The sequence below is a fragment of the Nerophis lumbriciformis genome, linkage group LG28, assembly GCF_033978685.3.
Source record: "Nerophis lumbriciformis linkage group LG28, RoL_Nlum_v2.1, whole genome shotgun sequence".
Taxonomy (NCBI): domain Eukaryota; kingdom Metazoa; phylum Chordata; class Actinopteri; order Syngnathiformes; family Syngnathidae; genus Nerophis; species Nerophis lumbriciformis.
The window spans coordinates 22,626,650-22,649,996 of NC_084575.2; the positions used below are offsets into that span (position 1 = coordinate 22,626,650).

The window sequence follows — 23,347 nt, forward strand, 5'->3', positions numbered from 1 at the left end:
CATAGTTGAATCCGATTCGTTACATTTTCCCCATTGCCGACAATCAGTCGAATCTCTGGTGGGTTTTTTTTAAGAAAAATAAACTGATGGTGATATGTATTAGTGCAGACTATTTACTTTTTTTGGGGAATTACAATATTTTCGTACTAGTACTTCGGTAAGTACTAATACGAAAACATTCTAAGTTTGTCACACTGATGTGATTTTCCAACCAACGTACAAAACCCAAAACCAGTAATAGAGTTTTAACGTGCACTTACAGATGTAGCGACCAACTGTAGTTACTGACAGTGGTTTTCTGAAGTGTTCCTAAACCCATGTGGTGATATCCTTTACACACTGATTTCGCTTTTTGATGCAGTACTGCCTGAGGGATCGAAGGTCACAGGCATTCAATGTTTGTTTTCAGCCTTGCAGCTTATGTGCAGTGATTTTTCCAGATTCTCTGAACCTTTTGATGATATTACAGACCGTAGATGGTGAAATCCCTAAATTTTGTTGAGAAATGTTGTTCCTAAACAATTTGCTCACGCATTTGTTCACAAAGTGGTGACCGTCGTCCTATCCTTGTTTGTGAATGACTGAGCATTTCATGGAAGCTGCTTGTATACCCAATCATGGCAGCCACCTGTTCCCAATTAGCCTGTTCACCTGTGGGATGTTCCAAATAAGTGTTTGATGAGCATTCCTCAACTTTCTCAGTCATTTTTGACACTTGTGCCATTTTTTTTTTATACATGTTGCAGGCATCAAATTCCAAATAAATATAACACAGTTTTTCAGTTCAAACGTTAAGTATCTTGTCTTTGCAGTCTATTCAATTGAATATAGGTTGAAAATAATTTGCAAATCATTGTATTCTGTTTTTATTTACGATTTGCATAACGTTCCAACTTCACTGGTTTTGGGTTTTGTATTTAACCAAAGTTGCAATTTACTAGTAAACATTCTACTTTTTAACCAACGTCTACTGCAGTGGACGGAAAGCTATACAACAGAAGACTAGTAGTGTAAAGCCTTTAGATATTTCATGAGCTGTGACATGCTGATACAAATGTTTCTTTTTTTTTTTTTAGCCTGGTTTGTAAGATTCGATCCGGGACCACTGACCTGTCCAAACCAGTCAACATTACAGTGGAAGTGCATGAAGCCAAGTTAGAGGGACGCTACACTATTGACGGGAAGGCAGAAATGCCTGGCTTCACATTTCTGGTAACTGACCTACTGTATCAAGCTACAACACATCACATTGTAAATATGCCATGTCTTAACTAAACAACTTTCCTGAAGATTCCTAATGTCACAGAAATACAACCCAACTACGGCCCTCGCATTGGTGGAACGTTGATTACAGTAACTGGGGCGCACTTGGATGCTGGAACCACAAGGAGAGTTACGCTCAATGACGTGCCATGTCCAATTATGAGGTATTAAACTCTGCTGGGTGGTTTATCAGCAAAAATGTATAGATTTACAGCTTTCCCATAGAACAATTAAGATAACTCATTCTATAATGTTGGAAGCATAGTCGCCCCTGCTGCAGTGGGCTGCCCTGTTTTGCGTGAATAAGCACATGTAAAATGTCAATTATTGAACAAAATTTTACTGCAACCCCCCCACCTTTTTTCTTTCTGTCATTGATAAATACAATGGCAAATTCCCCCCAAATTCTCATTGCCCCTCGTGGTACACAATGTTGGTGCTGAACATATGTGAATTATATTTATATAGCGCTTTTCTCTAGTGACTCAAAGCGCTTTACATAGTGAAACCCAATATCTAAGTTACATTTAAACCAGTGTGGGTGGCACTGGGAGCAGGTGGGTAAAGTGTCTTGCCCAAGGACACAACAGCAGTGACTAGGATGGCGGAAGCGGGGATCGAACCTGCAACCCTCAAGTTGCTGGCAGGGCCACTCTACCAACCGAGCTATACCACCCCTTTACGTTTTAATTAGAATATGCAATTTTCGGAGAAATTGCATGTGAATGCCCAAGCTGAACGGAAATGCTAATGCGCAGCGTGACGGCCAGATAGCGTCAATTAACAAAATATGCGCATTGTAAGGCAAAATGAGCAGCAAACGCTAGCACACTATGCGCCTTGTTAGCATAGTGCCAAATAACAAGTTATCGAACTCTGGTGTGGATGATGTGTATGACTACAAAATTTGCTAGAAAAGCTAACATGATCAAATCAAATCAAATCAACTTTATTTATAAAGCACATTTAAAATTTACCACAGGGGTAGCCAAAGTGCTGTACAATGGGCAGGTTAAAAGATAATACGAGTACCGAGCAAACACAACACAACACAAACAAAACACGATAAAAAAATAAAATAGAATAAATAAAAACATAAAAACAGGTTCACAGCATGTGTATTATGGGGCGCCATTGCAGGATGGATATCACTCAGTGTTAAAAGCCATGGAATAAAAGTATGTTTTTAAGAGAGATTTAAAAACAGGAAGAGAGGAGGCTTGTCTAATACTCAGAGGTAGGTCGTTCCAGAGCTTAGGAGCAGCAGCGGCGAAAGCTCTGTCACCTCTAAGCTTCAGCCTTGTGTCAGGGACCGTCAACAGCAGCTGATCGGCTGATCTTAAGGATTGGGTGGGGCAGTAAGGCTGAAGGAGGTTGGAGAGATAGGTTGGCGCGAGGTTGTTTAGACATTTAAAAACAAATAAAAGGAGTTTAAAATTGATTCGATAACGCACAGGGAGCCAGTGATGATAACAGTTAGCACGTGTCAAGTACCAAGTTATGTAACTCAGAGGTGTACGCCTGTGAAATAGGCTAAAACAATGTTAGCATGCTAATGTTAGCATGCTTGCATTTTGACTTTGGAACAGTTCAAATCGGTTGAGAAATAAGGATGTAGTAACACTTTTTAATAGAGAATAAGTGTAATGGAAAATCGTAAAATCCACAATGTGTTTTTCAGCATTCACACAAAAAAAATGTTGCAATGAAAAGATAAATTATTGAACATAAGTTTGTTTTAGTACAAAAATGCATTAGATTAAATTCAAGTTTTGTGGAAAAAGGTTTTTTGTAATGAGGTGGGATGGCCTCAAAATACATGCTTAGTGCTCAAATGTATTCATTCATTCTGGTTGGTAGAATGAACAAAACAATCAGAGAATATCTAGTGATTAAACTGCTTGCTTCTGTTAATGACTTCCAAAGTATTTATGAAAGACACTTCGTCTCTTGATGATTTAATGCCGATTATTCACACTTACTGTCCTCTACATGTCTCTTTGCAGTGTGACAGAACCTAAAGGCAACATGTCGTCCATTATCTGTCTGTCGCAGCCTATCTCAGAGGTGAGGGACGTCCCTTTGGGCGTTTTCATCGACAAATCTCCTATTGTCACCACAAAAGTCTTTTACTACAAAGAAAACCCGAAGATTACAGCCGTCCTGCCTGACTGCAGCTTCGACAGGTACGGTAGCGAGACCTGGAGCTCCAAGTACATGCAGAATCAACGCTCAATGTAATTAAAATGTAATTCTTATAAATGTCTGTCTATGAACTCTAGGGGGTCAAAAATTGTGGTTGAAGGAGAGAACCTGGATTCAGTTTATCGCACCACCATCCGCTTCAAACCTAATGAGAGCCACCTTAAGCCTGTGACAAGGGTACAATCACTGTCCATCATAAGTGTACAATTTAATACAAGTAAAGACATCTTACTGTACCTGACAACTAGTTAGTCAGTTTTCAGTTTACAACACCTTTTTCTACATCATGTTGCACACTACCAGTGTTATACGTTAACGTAGTGACACAAGGACGTATGACTTAAAGCGTGATTGTTTGTTTGGTTACAGGAGTGCATCAGCAAGGCGTCGTCCACGAGGATGGAATGTGTTACTCCTGAATTTCTCCGGGATGAGACAGAAGAGGGATGGCTTTCTTTTAACATGGATGGTGCAGTGGGACTTTGGAACAAAGAGTTTTCTTACCACCCCTACGGCCGGCCAATACCATTTGAAACAGAGGGACACGAGCTGCATTTGTACCCTGGTTTTGATGAAGTTTCGCTACACGTAAGGACCTACAGGGATATCTACCGTATTTTCCGGACTATAAGGCGCACTTAAAATCCTTTTTTTACCTCAAAACTCGACAGTGCGCCTTATAACCCGGTGCGCCTATTGTACGGAATAATTCTGGCTTTGCTTACAGACCTCAAAGCAATTTTATTTGGTACATGGTGTAATGATAAGTGTGACCAGTAGATGGCTGTCAAACATAAGAGATACGTGTAGACTGCACTATGATGGCAATGTGACTCAAGTAAACAACACCAACATTTTATATGTTCCATTGGAAATATAGAACATTACAAATGGCGCTCAAAAATCTATCAAAATGTTTTAGTACGACTTTGGTAAGCTATGAAGCCACACCGCTTGATGTGCTTCAACACATGAGTAGTATTATGGTGTGTGTATAAGGTAAGACATATCCGGCGTTTTGTTTCGCAATATTATGCAAAAGCAGCTTTTCTTATCTTCTGGTACCTGCTGATCTGTATTTGGGATCTGTATAAATCCTGAAAAATTGCGCGCTTCTGCCTTTGTAGTCCATGTCCGTAGTCGATAAGCTTCTTCTTTTTCTCTATCTTCTTGTTATGGGACATTCATCCTCAATATAAAGTAGTGTAAAGTTCTTACTTATATCTGTCAGTAAACTCGCCATGAAAGCGCTAAAACATACCGGTGTAGTGAGTTTACATTATTCACCCAAGGAAATTTAGTTATTAGAGAGTTCCGGTCGGAACTTCTTCCACTCCCGTCCTTGCACGCTACACAGCTACAACAAAGATGACGGGGAAACGACGCTGCCGAAGGTGACCCACGTAAATAAGACCGCCCACAAAACGGCGCATCCGGTAGCGACTGTCGGAAAGCGACTTGAAGAGGATATGGGGGACGGCGTGGCGAAGTTGGTAGAGTGGCCGTGCCAGCAATCGGAGGGTTGCTGGTTACTGGGGTTCAATCCCCACCTTCTACCATGCCAGCAATCGGAGGGTTGCTGGTTACTGGGGTTCAATCCCCACCTTCTACCATCCTAGTCACGTCCGTTGTGTCCTTGGGCAAGACACTTCACCCTTGCTCCTGATGGCTGCTGGTTAGCGCCTTGCATGGCAGCTCCCGCCATCAGTGTGTGAATGTGTGTGTGAATGGGTGAATGTGGAAATACTGTCAAAGCGCTTTGAGTACCTTGAAGGTAGAAAAGCGCTTTTCAAGTATAACCCATCTGTAAAACATAATCTATGCAACATTTTGACTAAAGAACCACCATTACATGTTATGTAGACCAGTGGTCCCCAACCACCGGGCCACGGCCCGGTACCGGTCCGTGGATCGATTGGTACCGGGCCGCACAAGAAATAAATAAATAAAAATAATAATAATAATTTTTTTTTTCGCAGCTACAAAAAGGTTGGGGACCACTGATGTAGACCACAAGGAAGTGTTTTCAATTAAAAAAATTAAATAACAGTATGACCCTATAATTTGGTACGCCTTACATATGAAAAAAGATCAAAATAGACCATTCATCGGCAGTGTGCCTTATAATCCGGTGCGCCCTATAGTCCGGAAAATAGGGTAATTGCATGAAAGGACCCATAGCATCCAGATGACTGAAATTTTGGTAACAAATCCACTTGGCCTAGTGGCCTAGTGGTTAGAGTGTCCGTCCTGAGATCGGTAGGTTGTGAGTTCAAATCCCGGCCGAGTCATACCAAAGACTATAAAAATGGGACCCATTACCTCCCTGCTTGGCACTCAGCATCAAGGGTTGGAATTGGGGGTTAAATCACCAAAAAATGATTCCCGGGCGCGGCCACCGCTGCTGCCCACTGCTCCCCTCACCTCCCAGGGGGTGATCAAGGGTGATGGGTCAAATGCAGAGAATAATTTCGCCACACCTAGTGTGTGTGTGACAATCATTGGTACTTTAACTTTAACTTTAACTTTGCGTATTATCTGACAGTCATTTCCCATACTGTCTTTTCGTTTTTTAAGAAACGGTAGATAACTAACTACTTGGAACGCCCCTTCTTGGTGTGACGTCATATACAGAATTGCAGCCCATTTCCCCGCATAGACAGTGTGGATAAAGACATGTAAAACTATTATTTTGATCACTTAATTACATGTTTTTGTCGCCGTGGTCGTTGATTACTTCAAAACTGATAAAGTTAACATAAGAAAAAATAAATATAAAAGAATCACATTTTTTTTACTTTCCTGCTCTTTCATTTCCTCTTCCATAGACACCATACATAGCCTGTGTTTCCTCATGCTCTTTCACCATTTCCCCAGGAATCTTTAGGAAAACATCAGTAGAAGAGGACGTGAAATAGCAAACTAGCGGCTTAAGTTCTTTTTCTCTCCTTTCTGCTCTTCTTTTTCGACTGTCTTTCACCACTCGAGGGTGCTCCAAAACCCTTCTTTTTCAAAGTCAGAATCATTAAAATGATCATTGCAAATTACACTCTTGCTTGGTCAAGTCAATTTGACTCATTCCCATCATTTTCTAAATGTACACAGTTTGACCACTTCTTTAGTTGTATTGCAACAATGCATCTGGAAGACATATTCCTTCTAATTTTGGGATACAGATGCTACTAAAAACACAAACTATGCCATAAGAAATTGCCTCCAGTCTTTTGTAGATGATGTCAGCAGGCCCGCCCACTTTTTGAAGTTAAAAGTGGGTGTTACAAAATGTGCTGAAACTTGTTATTAAACTAGCCCAAAATCACTAGTGTGTCTATTGTGGGTGAAATCTTACCTGTAGACATAATTTTTAGGTCAAGAACTGTGAAATAAGTGCCAATGTTGTCAGCATTAGTGGGGCCTTTTAGGTCTCTTTTCCAATATAATCGCTCTGATTTTCTTTTTTTCCCCCACAGCATCAGAAACTGAACCTCGTGAGCTCCTGTATGACCATCATCATGACAGTGGCAGGCGTTGATTGTGACGCTAAAGTCCTGGATAATGAAATCACCTGCAGGATACCCAAAAATGTAACAATCCCCAGTGAAGGTCTGCCAGTAAAGGTTTGTCACGCTAGTGCTTTCTAGAAATATGCTGTACGTAGATCTGAAACACACAAAACTTACTTAGGGCCTGATCTACTTAAGATTTGCACGTATTAAAACAAATGCAAACTTCATAGTGCCTGCAAAGTTGCAGGGCTAAGTTCAAATAGTCGAAGATTCAATTTGACTGATTCGACTATCAACCTCACAGTCTAATCATCAAGCATTAAACCCCTCCACTCTCCGTGGGACAAAGACGGACTTACCTGCTGGGAATATAGGCTGATTATCAGAGCGTGCACAACAGTGGGTAGACGAGATGCAAATGTAATCATTTAGCGTCTACAATGAAATTATTAAATTAAATTATTGTAACAGAGATTATGAATTTGTAAAACCGGTAAGTGTTTGTGGCCGCTGTTTTCTGCATCTATATTTAGCAGCACGTTGGGAAGCTGCGTGCAGACTGGCACAATAAGTGGCGAAAAAACAGACAATGGAGAGAGATGATCTTGTGTGTGTCCACATACAGCGCATCTGGAAAGTATTCACAGAGCTTCACTTTTCCCACATTTTGTTGTGTTATAGCCTTATTCCAAAATGGAATAAATACATTTCTGTCCTCAAAATTCTAAATTTTTGTTTCATCTGACCACAGAACTTTCCTCCAGAAGGTCTTATCTTTGTCCATGTGATGTCAGATGAAACAAAAATTGAGCTGTTTGGCCACAATACGTGACTGCGTGGGTTCCCTCCGGGTACTCCGGCTTCCTCCCACCTCCAAAGACATGCACCTGGGGATAAGTTGATTGGCAACACTAAATTGGCCCTAGTGTGTGAATGTGAGTGTGAATGTTGTCTGTCTATCTGTGTTGGCCCTGCGATGAGGTGGCGACTTGTCCAGGGTGTACCCCGCCTTCCGCCCGATTGTAGCTGAGATAGGCTCCAGCGCCCGCGACCCCGAAGGGAATAAGCGGTAGCAAATGGATGGATGGATGGATGGCCACAATACCCAGCAATATGTTTGGAGGAGAAAAGGTGAGGTCTTTAATCCCAGGAACACCATACCTACCGTCTAGCATGGTAGTGGTAGTATTATGCTCTGGGCCTGTTTTGCTGCCAATGGAACTGGTGCTTTACAGAGAGTAAATGGGACAATGAAAAAGGAGGATTGCCTCCAAATTCTTCAGGACGACCTAAAATCATCAGCCCGGATGTTGGATCTTGGGCGCAGTTGGGTGTTCCGACAGGACAATGACCCCAAACACACGTCAAAAGTGGTAAAGGAATGGCTAAATCAGGCTAGAATTAAAGTTTTAGAATGGCCTTCCCAAAGTCCTGACTTAAACGGGTGGACAATGCTGAAGAAACAAGTCCATGTCAGAAAACCAACACATTTAGCTGAACTGCACCAATTTTGTCAAGAGGAGTGGTCAAAAATTCTGCCAAATGCTTGTGGATGGCTACCAAAAGTGCCTTATTGCAGTGAAACTTGCCAAGGGACATGTAACCAAATATTACATTTTGTTTTGTTATAGCCTTATTCCAAAATGGAATAAATACATTTCTGTCCTCAAAATTCTAAATTTTTGTTTCATCTGACCACAGAACTTTCTTCCAGAAGGTCTTATCTTTGTCCATGTGATGTCAGATGAAACAAAAATTTAGCTGTTTGGCCACAATTCCCAGCAATATGTTTGGAGGAGAAAAGGTGAAGTCTTTAATCCCAGGAACACCATACCTACCGTCTAGCATGGTAGTGGTAGTATTATGCTCTGGGCCTGTTTTGCTGCCAATGGAACTGGTGCTTTACAGAGAGTAAATGGGACAATGAAAAAGGAGGATTGCCTCCAAATTCTTCAGGACAACCTAAAATCATCAGCCCGGAGGTTGGGTCTTGGGCGCAGTTAGGTGTTCCAACAGGACAATTACCCCAAACACACGTCAAAAGTGGTAAAGGAATGGCTAAATCAGGCTAGAATTAAGGTTTTAGAATGGCCTTCCCAAAGTCCTGACTTAAATGTGTGGACAATGCTGAAGAAACAAGTCCATGTCAGAAAACCAACACATTTAGCTGAACTGCACCAATTTTGTCAAGAGGAGTGGTCAAAAATTCTGCCAAATGCTTGTGGATGACTACCAAAAGTGCCTTATTGCAGTGAAACTTGCAAATATTAACATTGCTGTATGTATACTTTTGACCCAGCAGATTTGGTCACATTTTCTGTAGAGTTGTAGAAATGATTGGGAACTCAAGACAGCCATGACATTATGTTCTTTACAAGTGTATGTAAACTTTTGACCACGACTGTAAGTAAGGAAGTGCATTCATCTGGGATGAATATTTAAATTGCAATAAAAATCTTTCATTTTGAAATGTATGGTGACTCTTTGTAGATCTCCATTAACGGACAAGTCCACAATGTGGGCACAGTCATCCGGGTCAACAACCACTCCATGCTTGGGATAACTTTGGGGATCCTAACGGCTCTGGTTGCCGGTGCGGTGCTGGCCTTTGCTGTCATGAAGCACATGAGGAAGAAAAAGAAAGGTAGACTTTTTGGACCTTGATCAGACCTGTTTATTCAACAGAGGCTGTTGGTGAATCACATAGCCTTTTCAAGCAGAACATCCTTGGTGTTTCATTCTCTATACTAGTCTGTGGTTGATAATTAAAACAATGTTGTGTAATGTTTTTCAGCCTCCATGTTGGAGACCCGTTTGAGTCACAGTGGTAGCCGTTCTGGGACAAACAATGTGGAGATGTCACCCATTGGAGACTACAGGAGAGGTGACATATTGGCTGAGAACTACAAATAGTCCGCTGCTACACCGTGGCGATAGTTCCTCTCTCTCTAATAATGTCCTCTGTGTTTTCGCTAGCAGTATCCCTGAGTCCTCCAATTCCCAGGGTTGGCTCTGTGTCCATTCCGAGTCGGGCCTATGCTGCAGGCGGTGTAGACGTTACTTTCACTCCTCTAATGGCTGCAGAGAAAATCTCCATTTCCAGTTTCAGGCCAGAGCTTCTGGAGGAGGTGAAGGATGTTCTTATTCCTGCGGAAATGCTTATTGTGCAGCACCATCGGATAATTGGGAAGGGTAAGTAAGACGGCACAACACTATGATAGTACGCCGGTACCTTACAATATAAAAAGGGAACTGCACTTTATTTTGCTTCATTCACAAAGAACACACGTTTTTCTTTATTTTGTGCAGTCTAAATTGTAAGGTTAAGGCTGGTACGAGGCGGCTTACAATGTAGCTAATGGGAGTCATCCATTCTGCTATTACAGCCCTCTAAAAATATGCCAACAATATTCCATTTACATGTTGTGACCTGTATATTAAGCATTAGCAACATGGGTATTGTGGGAGCGAACGCCAAGGAACTACTTTTAGTAACACAGCACCTTGATCACAAAGGTAACAAGCTACTGCAGCTGTTGACATACTGAGCCGGTGGGCTGCTGCATCGCCTCTGAGTTGTTAAAGGGGAACATTATCACAATTTCAGAAGGGTTAAAACCATTAAAAATCAGTTCCCAGTGGCTTATTTTATTTTTGGAAGTTTTTAAAAATTTTTTACCCATCACGCAATATCCCTAAAAAAAAGCTTCAAAGTGCCTGATTTTAACCATCGTTATATACACCCATCCATTTTCCTGTGACGTCACACAGTGATGCCAATACAAACAAACAGCAAGGTATAGCGACATTAGCTCGGATTCAGACTCTGATTTCAGCGGCTTAAGATAATTACTAACAACTATGAACTAGGTTTACAGTATATGAAATACATTTGGCAACAACATGCACTTTGAGAGTGCAGACAGCCCATTTCAGGCGCGCTAAGAACATATATTTTTCCACGATTTCAGCACTCAGGTTAACCATACCTAAATAGACACAAAATACTGCATTACACAAGACTACCCGAATGTACTCGAATGATTGAAAAAAATAAATGTTTTTAAGCTAAATTATTGGTAAACACAGTTTATGTATAATAATTTACGTAAAACCGCGAGTAATGAATAAAGTTTTCATCAATTAATATATTCTGTAGACATACCCTCATCCGCTCTGTTTTCCTGAAAGCTGATCTGTCCAGTTTTGGAGTTGATGTCAGCAGGCCAGGGAAGCTAGGGTCGATATTCTTCTCTTGATCATCTTCGGTGGCATAAGGGACGGTGTGAGCCAAAACATCCAGGGGGTTTAGCTCGCTCGTCTGCGGGAACAAACTGTCGCCATTGCTTGCCGTGCTACCGAGGTCCTTTGTCCCTGAATTGCTCACACACTTCGGCAGATTCAATGGGGGTCTGGCGGCAGATTTCTTTGACTTTATCGTTGGAAATGCATCTGCTTTGAGTGTCGCAGGATATCCACACATTCTTGCCATCTCTGTCGTAGCATAGCTTTCGTCGGTAAAGTGTGCGAAACAGACGACTGACGATTTCGTCGGCTTTCCCCACACCCTCGTATTTTGAACAAATTTCGTCCAATTTCTTGCCACTTTCGCATCTTTGGCCTACTGGTGCAACTTGAATCCGTCCCTGTTCGTGTTGTTACACCCTCCGACAACACACCGACGAAAGTGAGAAAAGGGCGGATTGCTTCTCGATGTGACGCCACGTTGTGACGTCATCGATCCGAGAGCGAATAATAGAAAGGCGTTTAATTCGCCAAAATTCACCCATTTAGAGTTCGGAAATCGGTTAAAAAAAAAAAAGGTCTTTTTTCTGCAACATCAAGGTATATATTGACGCTTACATAGGTCTGGTGATAATGTTCCCCTTAAAATGTATTCTAGAATATAAATCATTCCTCTGACTCGTATAGCAGAAGATTCTACACATAAACAAAAGTTAATTAACTTTGACATTTATCTTAGAACCAAAGACATCGCGGTCATCTTTTTTTTTTAATTTTTTTTTTTTAACCTGAGTGAGGATTGATAAATTCATCATCTAAAAGGGCAACCCACGTCTTGTGCTGAAAGATATAAACATCCCAGTAAGAGCAGACATTCTAAAATTAGTGATTGTTTTATAATGTTTGTAGTTTGTATTTCTTGTTTAGCACTTAGTACGAGTACTAGATGAGGCTTTGTGTTTCACTACAGCTGGATCTGCTTATCACTCAACTTCTAAAACATCCTTTGTATATTCAGGCTCAAAAATATAGGGATCACCATTTGTCCTAAAGTAGACGTTGTTGTCTCCCACTAAGTCTGTCATTATTAGCAGTAGTTGTCATCGTTGAAGGAAATAGCGAACGTTGTGATGCTCTCTGTGAAGTCAAATTTACGCCGTACTGCTTAGAATGACCAAAATATGTAAATATTACATGTCATCATGAATATGCCTGTTATAGGGTTGTGCGGTATACCGGTATTAGTATACTAACGCGATACTAATGAATCATATTTGGTACTATACCGCCTCTAAAAAGTATCGGGCCCCCGTCGTCGTCACGTCGTGTCATTGCTGGTTTACGAGCGGAGGAGCATGTTCGGCAGCGCACAATCACAGAGTACTTACAAGCAGACAATGTGTGTAGACAGAAAAGGGAGAACCGACGCATTTTGGCTTAAAAACTAACGAAGGTGAAGTTATAACACTGAAAGGCCCTCAGGAAGAGGTGCTTTAAGACATGGCTGGCTAGCTAACGGTTAAAGTCCATCCGCAGTCTGCAGTGTTTTAGCTACTTCTAAATCACTAATCCTGGTCTCCATGGCGACAAATAAAGTAAGTTTCTTACAAGTATCATCCCTGCAGGACGAGGAATAGCTAAACATGCTTCACTACACACCGTAGCTCACCGGCGTCAAAATGTAAACAAACGCCATAGATGGATCTACACCTAACATCCACTGTAATCAGTGGCCTAGTGGTTAGAGTGTCCGCCCTGAGATCGGTAGGTTGTGAGTTCAAACCCCGGCTGAGTCATACCAAAGACTATAAAAATGGGACCCATTACCTCCCTGCTTGGCACTCAGCATCAAGGGTTGGAATTGGGGGTTGAATCACCAAAAATGATTCCCGGGCGTGGCCACCGCTGCTGCTCACTGCTCCCCTCACCTCCCAGGGGGTGATCAAGGGTGATGGGTCAAATGCAGAGAATAATTTCGCCACACCTAGTGTGTATGTGTGTGACAATCATTGGTACTTTAAATTCTAACTTTGTAATGATACCAAGTACAGGGGCGTACCTAGTCGATTACATCGATATTTTTTGGCATCACAACATCTTCTTTCGTTTTTTCAAAATGTATTTTATGTTTATAAACTCAGAAAATATGTCCCTGGACACATGAGGACTTTGAATATGACCAATGTATGATCCTGTAACTACTTGGTATCGGATTGATACCCAAATTTGTGGTATCATCCAAAACTAATGTAAAGCATCCAAACAACAGAAGAATAAGTGATTATTACATTTTAACAGAAGTGTAGATAGAACATGTTAAAAGAGAAAGTAAGCAGATATTAACAGTAAATGAACAAGTAGATTAATAATTCATTTTCTACCACAAAATAATAGAATGGAAAATGACACAATATGTTACTGCATATGTCAGCAGACTAAATAAGGAGCCTTTGTTTGCTTACTTACTACTAAAAGACAAGTTGTCTTGTATGTTCACTATTTTATTTAAGGACAAACTTGCAATAAGAAACATATGTTTAATGTACCCTAAGATTTTTTGTTTAAATAAAGCCAATAATGCAATTTTTTGTGGTACCCTTTATTTAGAAAAGTACCGAAAAGTATCTAAATAAATTTTGGTACCTGTAACGGTACCAAAATATTGGTATCGAGACAACACTAGCCTGTTACATTACATACTGCTCATACTTACAGCATGTACTGCATATAAAATGTTGGAGGGTTTTTAGAGGGCTTAACAGGTGGAATAGATGGAATCCCCATCACTTGCATTGTTAGCTGGCTCTTGCCAGCGTTTATTTGCGAATTAGAATACATAAAAAAGAGGAATATATGTATAGGGATTGTGAATGATAGGCAATATTCCCCAAAAAAGTGCAGTTCCCCTTTAAGAGTGAAATAAGTCTCTCGACTAATTGTTGTGCTTTAAGTTACAAGCAAAAATTGAGTTACAAGCACATTGCCACAGTGAACCCCACCATATCTGCCCCAAAACATGGTCTTACTCGCCAGAATTAGCTTATTTTCCAATGGGAAGGAAGAAAGTGAATGTGAAGGACAGTACTGAGAAGAAGTGGATGATATTCATAGAATAAAAAAACCCGTCATCATAAACAAAACCGAGCCTGTCGCCAACTTGACAATGCAAGTCGAGCATTTCACTGCTAGTCTGCCCCATACTGAAGCAGCATGAGTCTAACGCCAGCCAAGAAAGGTAAAATAATATCTAAACAGCTGACTTTTATCTATTAAAATATGAAAAAGCTGCTGATGATGGAGAAGCAGCTGGAAGGAAATATTGCAGAAGGCCGCTACATACTGTACATATGGATCATACCATTACCTCCCTGCTTGGCACTAAGCATCAAGGGTTGGAATTGGGGGTTAAATCACCAAAATTATTCCAGAGAGCGACCACCGCTGCTGCTCGCTGCTCCCCTCACCTCCCAGGGGGTGGAACAAGGGGATGGGTCAAAAGCAGAGAGTAATTTCACCACACCTGGTGTGTGTATGACTATCAGTGGTACTTTAACTTTATATTACTTCATGGAACTATTGTAATTGTTAGTAGTATGTATTATCTAAAAGGCAGTTTCTCTTTTTAAAAGGTATGTCAAAATTGGGATGTTTTGGGGGGGCAAGCATCAATTAAATCGATTTCAATGAGTTTCAATAGGAGATGTTGATTTGAGATAAAGGGGTTTTGAGTTAAGAGCTCCGTCACAGAACCACAGAACTATTATCTTTTAGCGACTTTGAGCGGGTAATCCATGCTTTTATTTCATCACGTTTGGACGACTGCAACTCCCTCTACGTTGGAATGAACCAGGCCTCAATCGCTCGATTGCAGTTAGTCCAAAACGTTGCTGCTCGCCTTTTAACTGGCACTAAAAAACATGAACACATTACCCCCATTTTAGCATCCCTTCACTGGCTCCCAGTTCATTTTAGAATTTATTTTAAAATATTGTAGTTTGTTTGTAAATCTAACGGATTAGCTACACAATATTTATCAGACCTTTTAAAAATGTACACCCCCACAAGGTCTCTGAGGTCAGCTGATCAGTTTATTCTTGTTGTCCCTAAAACCTGATTAAAATCCAGAGGTGATCGTGCATTTTCTGCTGTGGCTCCAAAACTTTTGAACAATATCCCTCAATATCCGCCTTTTTAATGAGTTATAAATCAAGTCTTAAAACATATTTTTACTCTTCGGCATTTAAACCAGTATGAGAGTTGTGTGATTTTTAGTCTATTTTATTTTCTCTGATGTATTTTATGTATTTATTCTTTTATAGTTAAAGGAGAACATTATCACAATTTCAGAATGGTTAAAACAATTAAAAATCAGTTCCCAGTGGCTTATTATATTTTTCAAAGTTTTTTTCAAAATTTTACCCATTACGCAATATCCCTAAAAAAAGCTTCAAAGTGCCTGATTTTAACCATCGTTATAAACACCCGTCCATTTTCCTGTGATGTCACATAGTGAAGCCAACACAAACAAACATGGCGGAAAGAACAGCAAGCTGTAGCAACATTAGCTCGGATTCAGACTCGGATTTCAGCGGCTTAAGCGATTCAACAGATTACGCATGTATTGAAACGGATGGTTGTAGTGTGGAGGCAGGTAGCGAAAATGAAATTAAAGAAGAAACTGAAGCTATTGAGCCATATCGGTTTGAACCGTATGTAAGCGAAACCGACAAACGACACGACAGCCAATGACACGGGAGAAAGCGAGGACGAATTTGGCAATCGCCTTCAAACCAACGATTGGTATGTGTTTGTTTGGCATTAAAGGAAACTAACAACTATGAACTAGGTTTACAGCATATGAAATACATTTGGCAACAACATGCACTTTGAGGGTGCAGACAGCCCAATTTTCATCAATTAATATATTCTGTAGACATACCCTCATCCGCGCTCTTTTCCTGAAAGCTGATCTGTCCAGTTTTGGAGTTGATGTCAGCAGGCCAGGGAAGCTAGGGTCGATAGGGGGTTTAGCTCGCTCGTCTGCGGGAACAAACTGCCGCCATTGCTTGCCGTGCTACCGAGGTCCTTTGTCCTTGAATTGCTCACATACTCCGGCAGATTCAATGGGGGTCTGGCGGCAGATTTCTTTGACTTTATCGTTGGAAATGCATCTGCTTTGAGTGTCGCAGGATATCCACACATTCTTGCCATCTCTGTCGTAGCATAGCTTTCGTCGGTAAAGTGTGCGGAACAAACGTCCAATTTCTTGCCACTTTCGCATCTTTGGGCCACTGGTGCAACTTGAATCCGTCCCTGTTCGTGTTGTTACACCCTCCGACAACACACCGACGAGGCATGATGTCTCCAAGGTACGGAAAACAGTCGAAAAAACGGAAAATAACAGAGCTGATTTGACTCGGTGTTTGAGAAAATGGCGGATTGCTTCCCGATGTGACGCCACGTTGTGACGTCATCGCTCCGAGAGCGAATAATAGAAAGGCGTTTAATTCGCCAAAATTCACCCATTTAGAGTTCGGAAATCGGTTAAAAAAATATATGGTCTTTTTTCTGCAACATCAAGGTATATATTGACGCTTACATAGGTCTGGTGATAATGTTCCCCTTTAAATGTTTTATATTATTGACTTTAGTACTACAGTATGTCTCTACTTCTGTGCAGCATTTTGTGAAACTTCTATTGTTTTTTAAAGAAATGTGCTATATAAATAAATTGGATTTGTATCTGCAGTGTAGTTAGTTATGCCAGCTCACCGTGCCTTTCCCTTTTTCTGCTGCAGGTCATTTCGGAACAGTCTATCACGGCTACTTCACAGCCCTTAACAGCAGAGAAATACACTGCGCTGTCAAGTCTTTGAATAGTAAGTCACAAGTACTCATGTGTCCTTTACAAGAGTTTTACTGGCTGCTACTAAAAACATTGTGTTCCATCAGGAATAACCGATGTTGAGGAGGTAGAGCAGTTTCTAAAAGAAGGTATCATAATGAAGGGTTTCCATCACACCAATGTGCTATCTCTGCTGGGCATCCTTCTGCCTCAAGAAGGTCTCCCTCTGGTGGTTCTGCCTTACATGAAACATGGGGACCTGCGCCATTTCATACGCTGCGAGAAGAGGGTGTGACGATATTCCTTATCTGATGAGCATCATAACTTGTTTTTATTCTGTGTTTTTCCATGTGTCTTTTACTCAGAACCCCACCGTAAAGGATCTGATTGGCTTCGGACTGCAGGTTGCCAAGGGGATGGAGTATTTGGCTCAGAAGAAATTTGTCCACAGAGACCTTGCAGCACGTAACTGCATGTGAGTCAGTGAGGCGTGCATATAAAATCCACCTTTTATCCACACATTGTGTTTTTTTTCTTTCAGGCTGGATGAGTCATATACAGTCAAGGTGGCAGACTTTGGCATGGCCAGAGATGTTTTTGATAAAGAGTATTACAGTATCCAAGACCACAGAAAGGCTAAACTTCCTGTCAAATGGATGGCGATAGAAAGTCTGCGGACACAGAAGTTTACTTCAAAATCGGATGTGGTAAGCCAAAACAATGTGTAGATCCTTAGTCATTCAGGTCATGGTAATCCGCAAAAGTTTAATCGAGGCAACTTGTTGAAGATGTTTCACCTTTAACCCAAAAGGCTTCTTCAATTCCAACATTTGTAAGTGTGAAGTCTCCCAATATCGGTGTTTTTCAACCTTTTTTGAGCCAAGGCACATTTTTTGCGTTGAAAAAAATCGGAGGCACACCACCAGCAGAAATCATTAAAAAACGAAACACAGTTGACCGTAAAAAGTTTAAAGTCAATTGTTGGGTATGACTTTAAACCATAACCAAGCGTGCATCAATGTAGCTCTTGTCTCAAAGTAGGTGTACTGTCACCACCTGTCACATCACGCCCTGACTTATTTTGAGTTTTTTGCTGTTTTCCTGTGTGTAGTGTTTTAGTTCTTGTCTTGCGCTCCTAATTTGGTGGCTTTTTCTCTTTTTTTGGTATTTTCCTGTAGCAGTTTCATGTCTTCCTTGACCGCTATTCCCCACACCTGCTTTGTTTTAGCAATCAAGAATATTTCAGTTGTTTTTATCCTTCTTTGTGGGGACATTGTTGATTGTCATGTCATGTTCGGATGTACTTTGTGGACGCCGTCTTTGCTCCACAGTAAGTCTTTGCTGTTGTCCAGCATTCTGTTTTTGTTTACTTTGTAGCCAGTTCAGTTTTAGTTTTCTTCTGCATAGCCTTCCCTAAGCTTCAATGCCTTTTCTTAGGGGCACTCACCTTTTGTTTATTTTTGGTTTCAGCATTAGATACCTTTTTACCTGCACACTGCCTACCGCAATTAGCTACCGGCTGCCACCTACTGATATTACACGGTTACTCTGCCGAGCTTTAGACAGCACCGACACTCAACAACAACACATAATGTGCAGACTATATTACTGGTTTGCAAAAAATATTTTTAACCCAAATAGGTGAAACTAGATAATCTCCCACGGCACACCAGACTGTATCTCATGGTACACTAGTGTGCCGCGGCACAGTGGTTGAAAAATACTGCCCTATATATTATGTCTCTGGTGGGTGTGTCCCCTGATAATATGGTGGTTGTTGTCCAGCGTATCTGGCACACGACTGTCCTGCAAACAATAGGTAATTCACCCGTCTGGTGGCCAAACAGCCCGTTAGTGGCCAGTCTTCCCTTGGAATGAGACCATCTTAGGAGTAGAGATGTCAGGACATTATTTTAGGTAGACAATAGGTGATGTTTAGGAAGTGTCTCTTTCATTTGAATATAACGTGAATGTGCGCTTCTTCAGCATTTGCAAAGCCAAAATAATATAATACATGGTAGGTTTGTTTTCATGGTAAATGTATAAAGGAGCACAAATGTGTTTTAATAAAATGATAGCTTACTTCGGAACAAGAGAGTGTCCTTTAGATCGCCTACACCAGTGGTTCTCAACCTTTTTTCAGTGATGTACCCCCTGTGAACATTTTTTTAATTCAAGTACCCCCTAATCAGAGCAAAGCATTTTTGGTTGAAAAAAAGAGATAAAGAAGTAAAATACAGCACTATGTCATCAGTTTCTGATTTATTAAATTGTATAATAGTGCAAAATATTGCTCATTTGTAGTGGTTTTTCTTGAACTATTTGAAAAAAAAAGATATAAAAATAACTAAAAACTTGTTGAAAAATAAACAAGTGATTCAATTATAAATAAAGATTTCTCCACATAGACGTAATCATCAACTTAAAGTGCCCTCTTTGGGGATTGTAATAGAGATCCATCTGGACTCATGAACTTAATTCTAAACATTTCTTCACAAAAAAAGAAATCTTTAACATCAATATTTATGGAACATGTCCACAAAAAATCTAGCTGTCAACACTGAATATTGCATCGTTGCATTTCTTTTCACAGTTCTTTTTGACAGACATTTTAGTGAGAAACCTGAGCTTGTGCTTCACTGAGTTTATGAACTTACATTCATATTTTGTTGAGGTATTATTAAATGAATATATTTATAAAGGATTTTTGAATTGTTGCTATTTTTAGAATATTTAAAAAAAAATCTCACGTACCCCTTGGTATAGCTTCAAGTATCCCCAGGGGTACGCGTATCCCCATTTGAGAACCACTGGCCTACACCATGGGTGTCTAAACTTTTACCACCGGGAGCGTCATAATGAAAAGATGGCAGGGACCACTTATATTATACTATTTATTACATTGTTTTATTAAGTACAAAGGCTAAAAACATTATATACACACACAGTACAGGCCAAAAGTTTGGACACACTTTCTCATTCAATGCGTTTTCTTTATTTTCATGACTATTTATTGTCACTGAAGGCATCAAAACTATGAATGAACACATGTGGAGTTTATGTACTTAACAAAAAAAGGTGGAATAACTGAAAACATGTTTTATATTCTAGTTTCTTCAAAATAGCCACCCTTTGCTCTGACTACTGCTTTGCACACTCTTGGCATTCTCTCGATGAGCTTTAAGCACATATGTGAAGTGAAAACCATTTCAGGTGACTATTTCTTGAAGCTCATTGAGAGAATGCCAAGAGTGTGCGAAAAAATTATCAGAGCAAAGGGTGGCTATTTTGAAGAAACTAGAATATAAAACATGTTTTCAGTTATTTCACCTTTTTTTGTTAAGTGCATAACTCCACACGTGTTCATTCATAGTTTTGATGCCTTCAGTGACAATCTACAATGTAGATAGTCATGAAAATAAAGAAAACAAATTTAATGAGAAGGCGTGTCCAAACTTTTGGCCTATACTGTGTATATAGAAGGCTGTTAAACGATTAAAATATTTTAATTTCGATAATCACATTTTGTTCAGAGTTAACTCAAAATAAATCTCGATTAATTGTGTACAGGTATAATTTTTCATCGTTAATAAGTGTACCCGAGGCAGATACTTTTCAGGGGGCGCTATCCCAGCTGTAATCTGTGATATTTTTACCAGAATAAATGCTCCTGATATTCTGTACATTACATGTTGTACAAGTTAATGGTCTTCATATTGCTTCATGACAATGTTTTAACCTTCTCTATTAATTAATAAAATATAATATTGAGCCAGCAGCATGGTGACAAAGGGGTTAGTGCGTGTGCCTCACAATATGAAGGTCCTGGGTTCGATCCCCAGACTCTGGGTCTTTCTGTGTGGAGTTTGCATCTTCTCCCCGTGACTGCGTGGGTTCCCTCTGGCTTCCTCCCACCTCCAAAGACATGCACCTGGGGATAGGTTGATTGGCAGCACTAAATTGACCCATCTCTGTGCCACATTCTGAAAACCAAACAATACAAGAAAGTCTTCTTAAGAACTCTTTATCATTTAATTTAAGGCGCTACAAAACTTAAATTTAATGCAGCAGCGGAATTTCATTTTAGGCATCTGGTTGTTTAGTACAAGTATTAAAACCTGATAGTACTGTAGTGTCAATATTTTGTCACCCTGCTGGTACATTATGTACTGACTCTTGGTGTCTGTTCTTGATCCTTCCTAATGCAGTGGTCCTTTGGTGTGCTGATGTGGGAGATGCTGACCAGAGGAGCAAGCCCTTACCCAGAGGTGGACCCATATGACATAACACACTACTTATTGAAGGGCAGAAGGCTCCCCCAGCCTCAGTACTGCCCTGACCCTTTGTAAGTGTTCCATTGAATACGTCATACGGTCATAAGACCAGTAGGAAAAACCGATCAAGGGGAACATCCCTTTTTGGGAATGGCGTCCATCATCCACAATCCTTATGTGAGACAAGAACACAAATGTCTTTCTCTTTTCTGTGTATTCTAGAACTGCACTTTTTGAATTTTTTAAAATTTTGCCTATTATTCACAATCATTATGAGAGACAGAACACGCGTTTTTTTAAACGATTCTAAAGATGATTAAAAAAAACGCTTGTAAATACACACTGCAAGTATATATATATATATATATATATATATATATATATATATATATATATATATATATATATATATACACATGTATCACAGCCCCCCGCAACCCGAAGGGAATAAGCGGTAGAAAATGGAAATATATATATATATATATATGTATATATATACACATACACCGTATTTTTCGGAGTATATGTCGCTCCGGAGTATAAGTTGCATCGGCCGAAAATGCATAATAAAGAAGGGAAAAAACATATATAAGTCGCACTGGAGTATAAGTCACATTTTTTGGGGAAATGTATTTGATAAAACTCAACACCAAGAATAGACATTTGAAAGGCAATTTAAAATAAATAAAGAATAGTGAACAACAGGCTGAATAAGTGTACGTTATATGAGGCATAAAGAACCAACTGAGAACGTGCCTGGTATGTTAACCTAACATATTATGGTAAGAGTCATTCAAATAACTATAACATATAGAACATGCTATACGTTTACCAAACAATCTGTCACTCCTAATCGTCTAGTGTCTTACGTGAATGAACTAAATAATATTATTTGATATTTTACGGTAATGTGTTAATAATTTCACACATAAGTCGCTCCTGAGTATAAGTCGCACCCCCGGCCAAACTATGAAAAAAACTGCGACTTATAGTCCGAAAAATACGGTATATATATATATATATATATATATATATATATATATATATATATATATATATATATATATGTATATGTATATATATACATATATACAGTACATACACAATGTCGCTACAGTTTGGTTATTATACAGGTTACGAAACGTAAATGTAGTATTGGTTTTTGGATGCATTTTCAAAATGATTTAGATGCAGAATGGATTGATCTCATTGGCTGCATTGGTAGCCACCTAGAACGAGCTCATTATCGCAGATTAGAATACAAAAAAAAAGGTTGTCTCCTTGTCTCTCATTAGGATTGTGAACGATAGGCAAAATTCCAAAAAAAGTGCAGTTCGCTTTTAATAAAAAGCAGTGTAAGTAAGGCAATGTGTCACGATGCCAGACAAGTAGTTCCTCTTTGTTAACAAAGTCACTATAGCTTAATTAAATGGAACGTTGTTGGCGGGATTTTTTAATGTTTTCTTCACAGCGCTTCATAGGCATAGTCGATGAATAACATGACCTGCATTTTTAGCCGCCTCTTACTAGCACTTTTTCAATATTTAGTAAGGGGAAAACGTGTGTTCTTGTCTCAGAAGGTTCGTGACTGATGAGCAACATTCCAAAATAAGTGCAGTTCCCCTTTTTGTTGCCATTGTTATTAATAATCTGTAATCCCTAAATAATAGTGGAGAAAGTACTTCTGGCACGATGGTGACTCAGCAAAGTAAACATCTGTAAATTGTCCACCATTTGGTATTTCAGCACAGTTAGAGGTGATGTGTTGGAGTTAATGTTTACACCAGCAACACGCACACACACACTTAAGAAATGTTACCATTGAACTTGTTTTTGCTGTTTTTAGAAAATACTGTAATGACAAATCCCATTTCATGGCATGGATTACAATAGATGAGCCATTTATACTTTGCATGTTTAACATCCAACTTCAGTTTAGGGTCTATGGAAAGTAGGTGTATATTATTTACAATTCTTGTGAAGCCTGTTTTAAAATTACACTGGGTGTG

At 39.9% G+C, this 23,347-nt stretch overlaps 1 protein-coding gene across 3 annotated transcripts in view; it reads left to right on the forward strand.

The window, feature by feature from the left end:
* The window catches only part of mst1rb (macrophage stimulating 1 receptor b), a 104,123-nt gene that overhangs the window by 24,263 nt on the left and 56,513 nt on the right, over positions 1 to 23,347 (forward strand). For 2 of the 3 annotated variants that reach the window (XM_061923911.2, XM_061923909.2), the window contains exons 7-20: positions 1,077 to 1,212; positions 1,291 to 1,427; positions 3,270 to 3,449; positions 3,546 to 3,645; positions 3,838 to 4,056; positions 6,939 to 7,085; positions 9,465 to 9,618; positions 9,769 to 9,858; positions 9,951 to 10,166; positions 17,018 to 17,098; positions 17,172 to 17,353; positions 17,430 to 17,539; positions 17,606 to 17,771; positions 21,273 to 21,409. In XM_061923911.2, coding sequence (XP_061779895.2) covers positions 1,077 to 1,212; positions 1,291 to 1,427; positions 3,270 to 3,449; positions 3,546 to 3,645; positions 3,838 to 4,056; positions 6,939 to 7,085; positions 9,465 to 9,618; positions 9,769 to 9,858; positions 9,951 to 10,166; positions 17,018 to 17,098; positions 17,172 to 17,353; positions 17,430 to 17,539; positions 17,606 to 17,771; positions 21,273 to 21,409 — 2,055 coding nt within the window. The remainder of the gene's footprint in view (positions 1 to 1,076; positions 1,213 to 1,290; positions 1,428 to 3,269; positions 3,450 to 3,545; positions 3,646 to 3,837; positions 4,057 to 6,938; positions 7,086 to 9,464; positions 9,619 to 9,768; positions 9,859 to 9,950; positions 10,167 to 17,017; positions 17,099 to 17,171; positions 17,354 to 17,429; positions 17,540 to 17,605; positions 17,772 to 21,272; positions 21,410 to 23,347) is intronic. The other variant, XM_061923910.2, reaches the window with a different exon arrangement.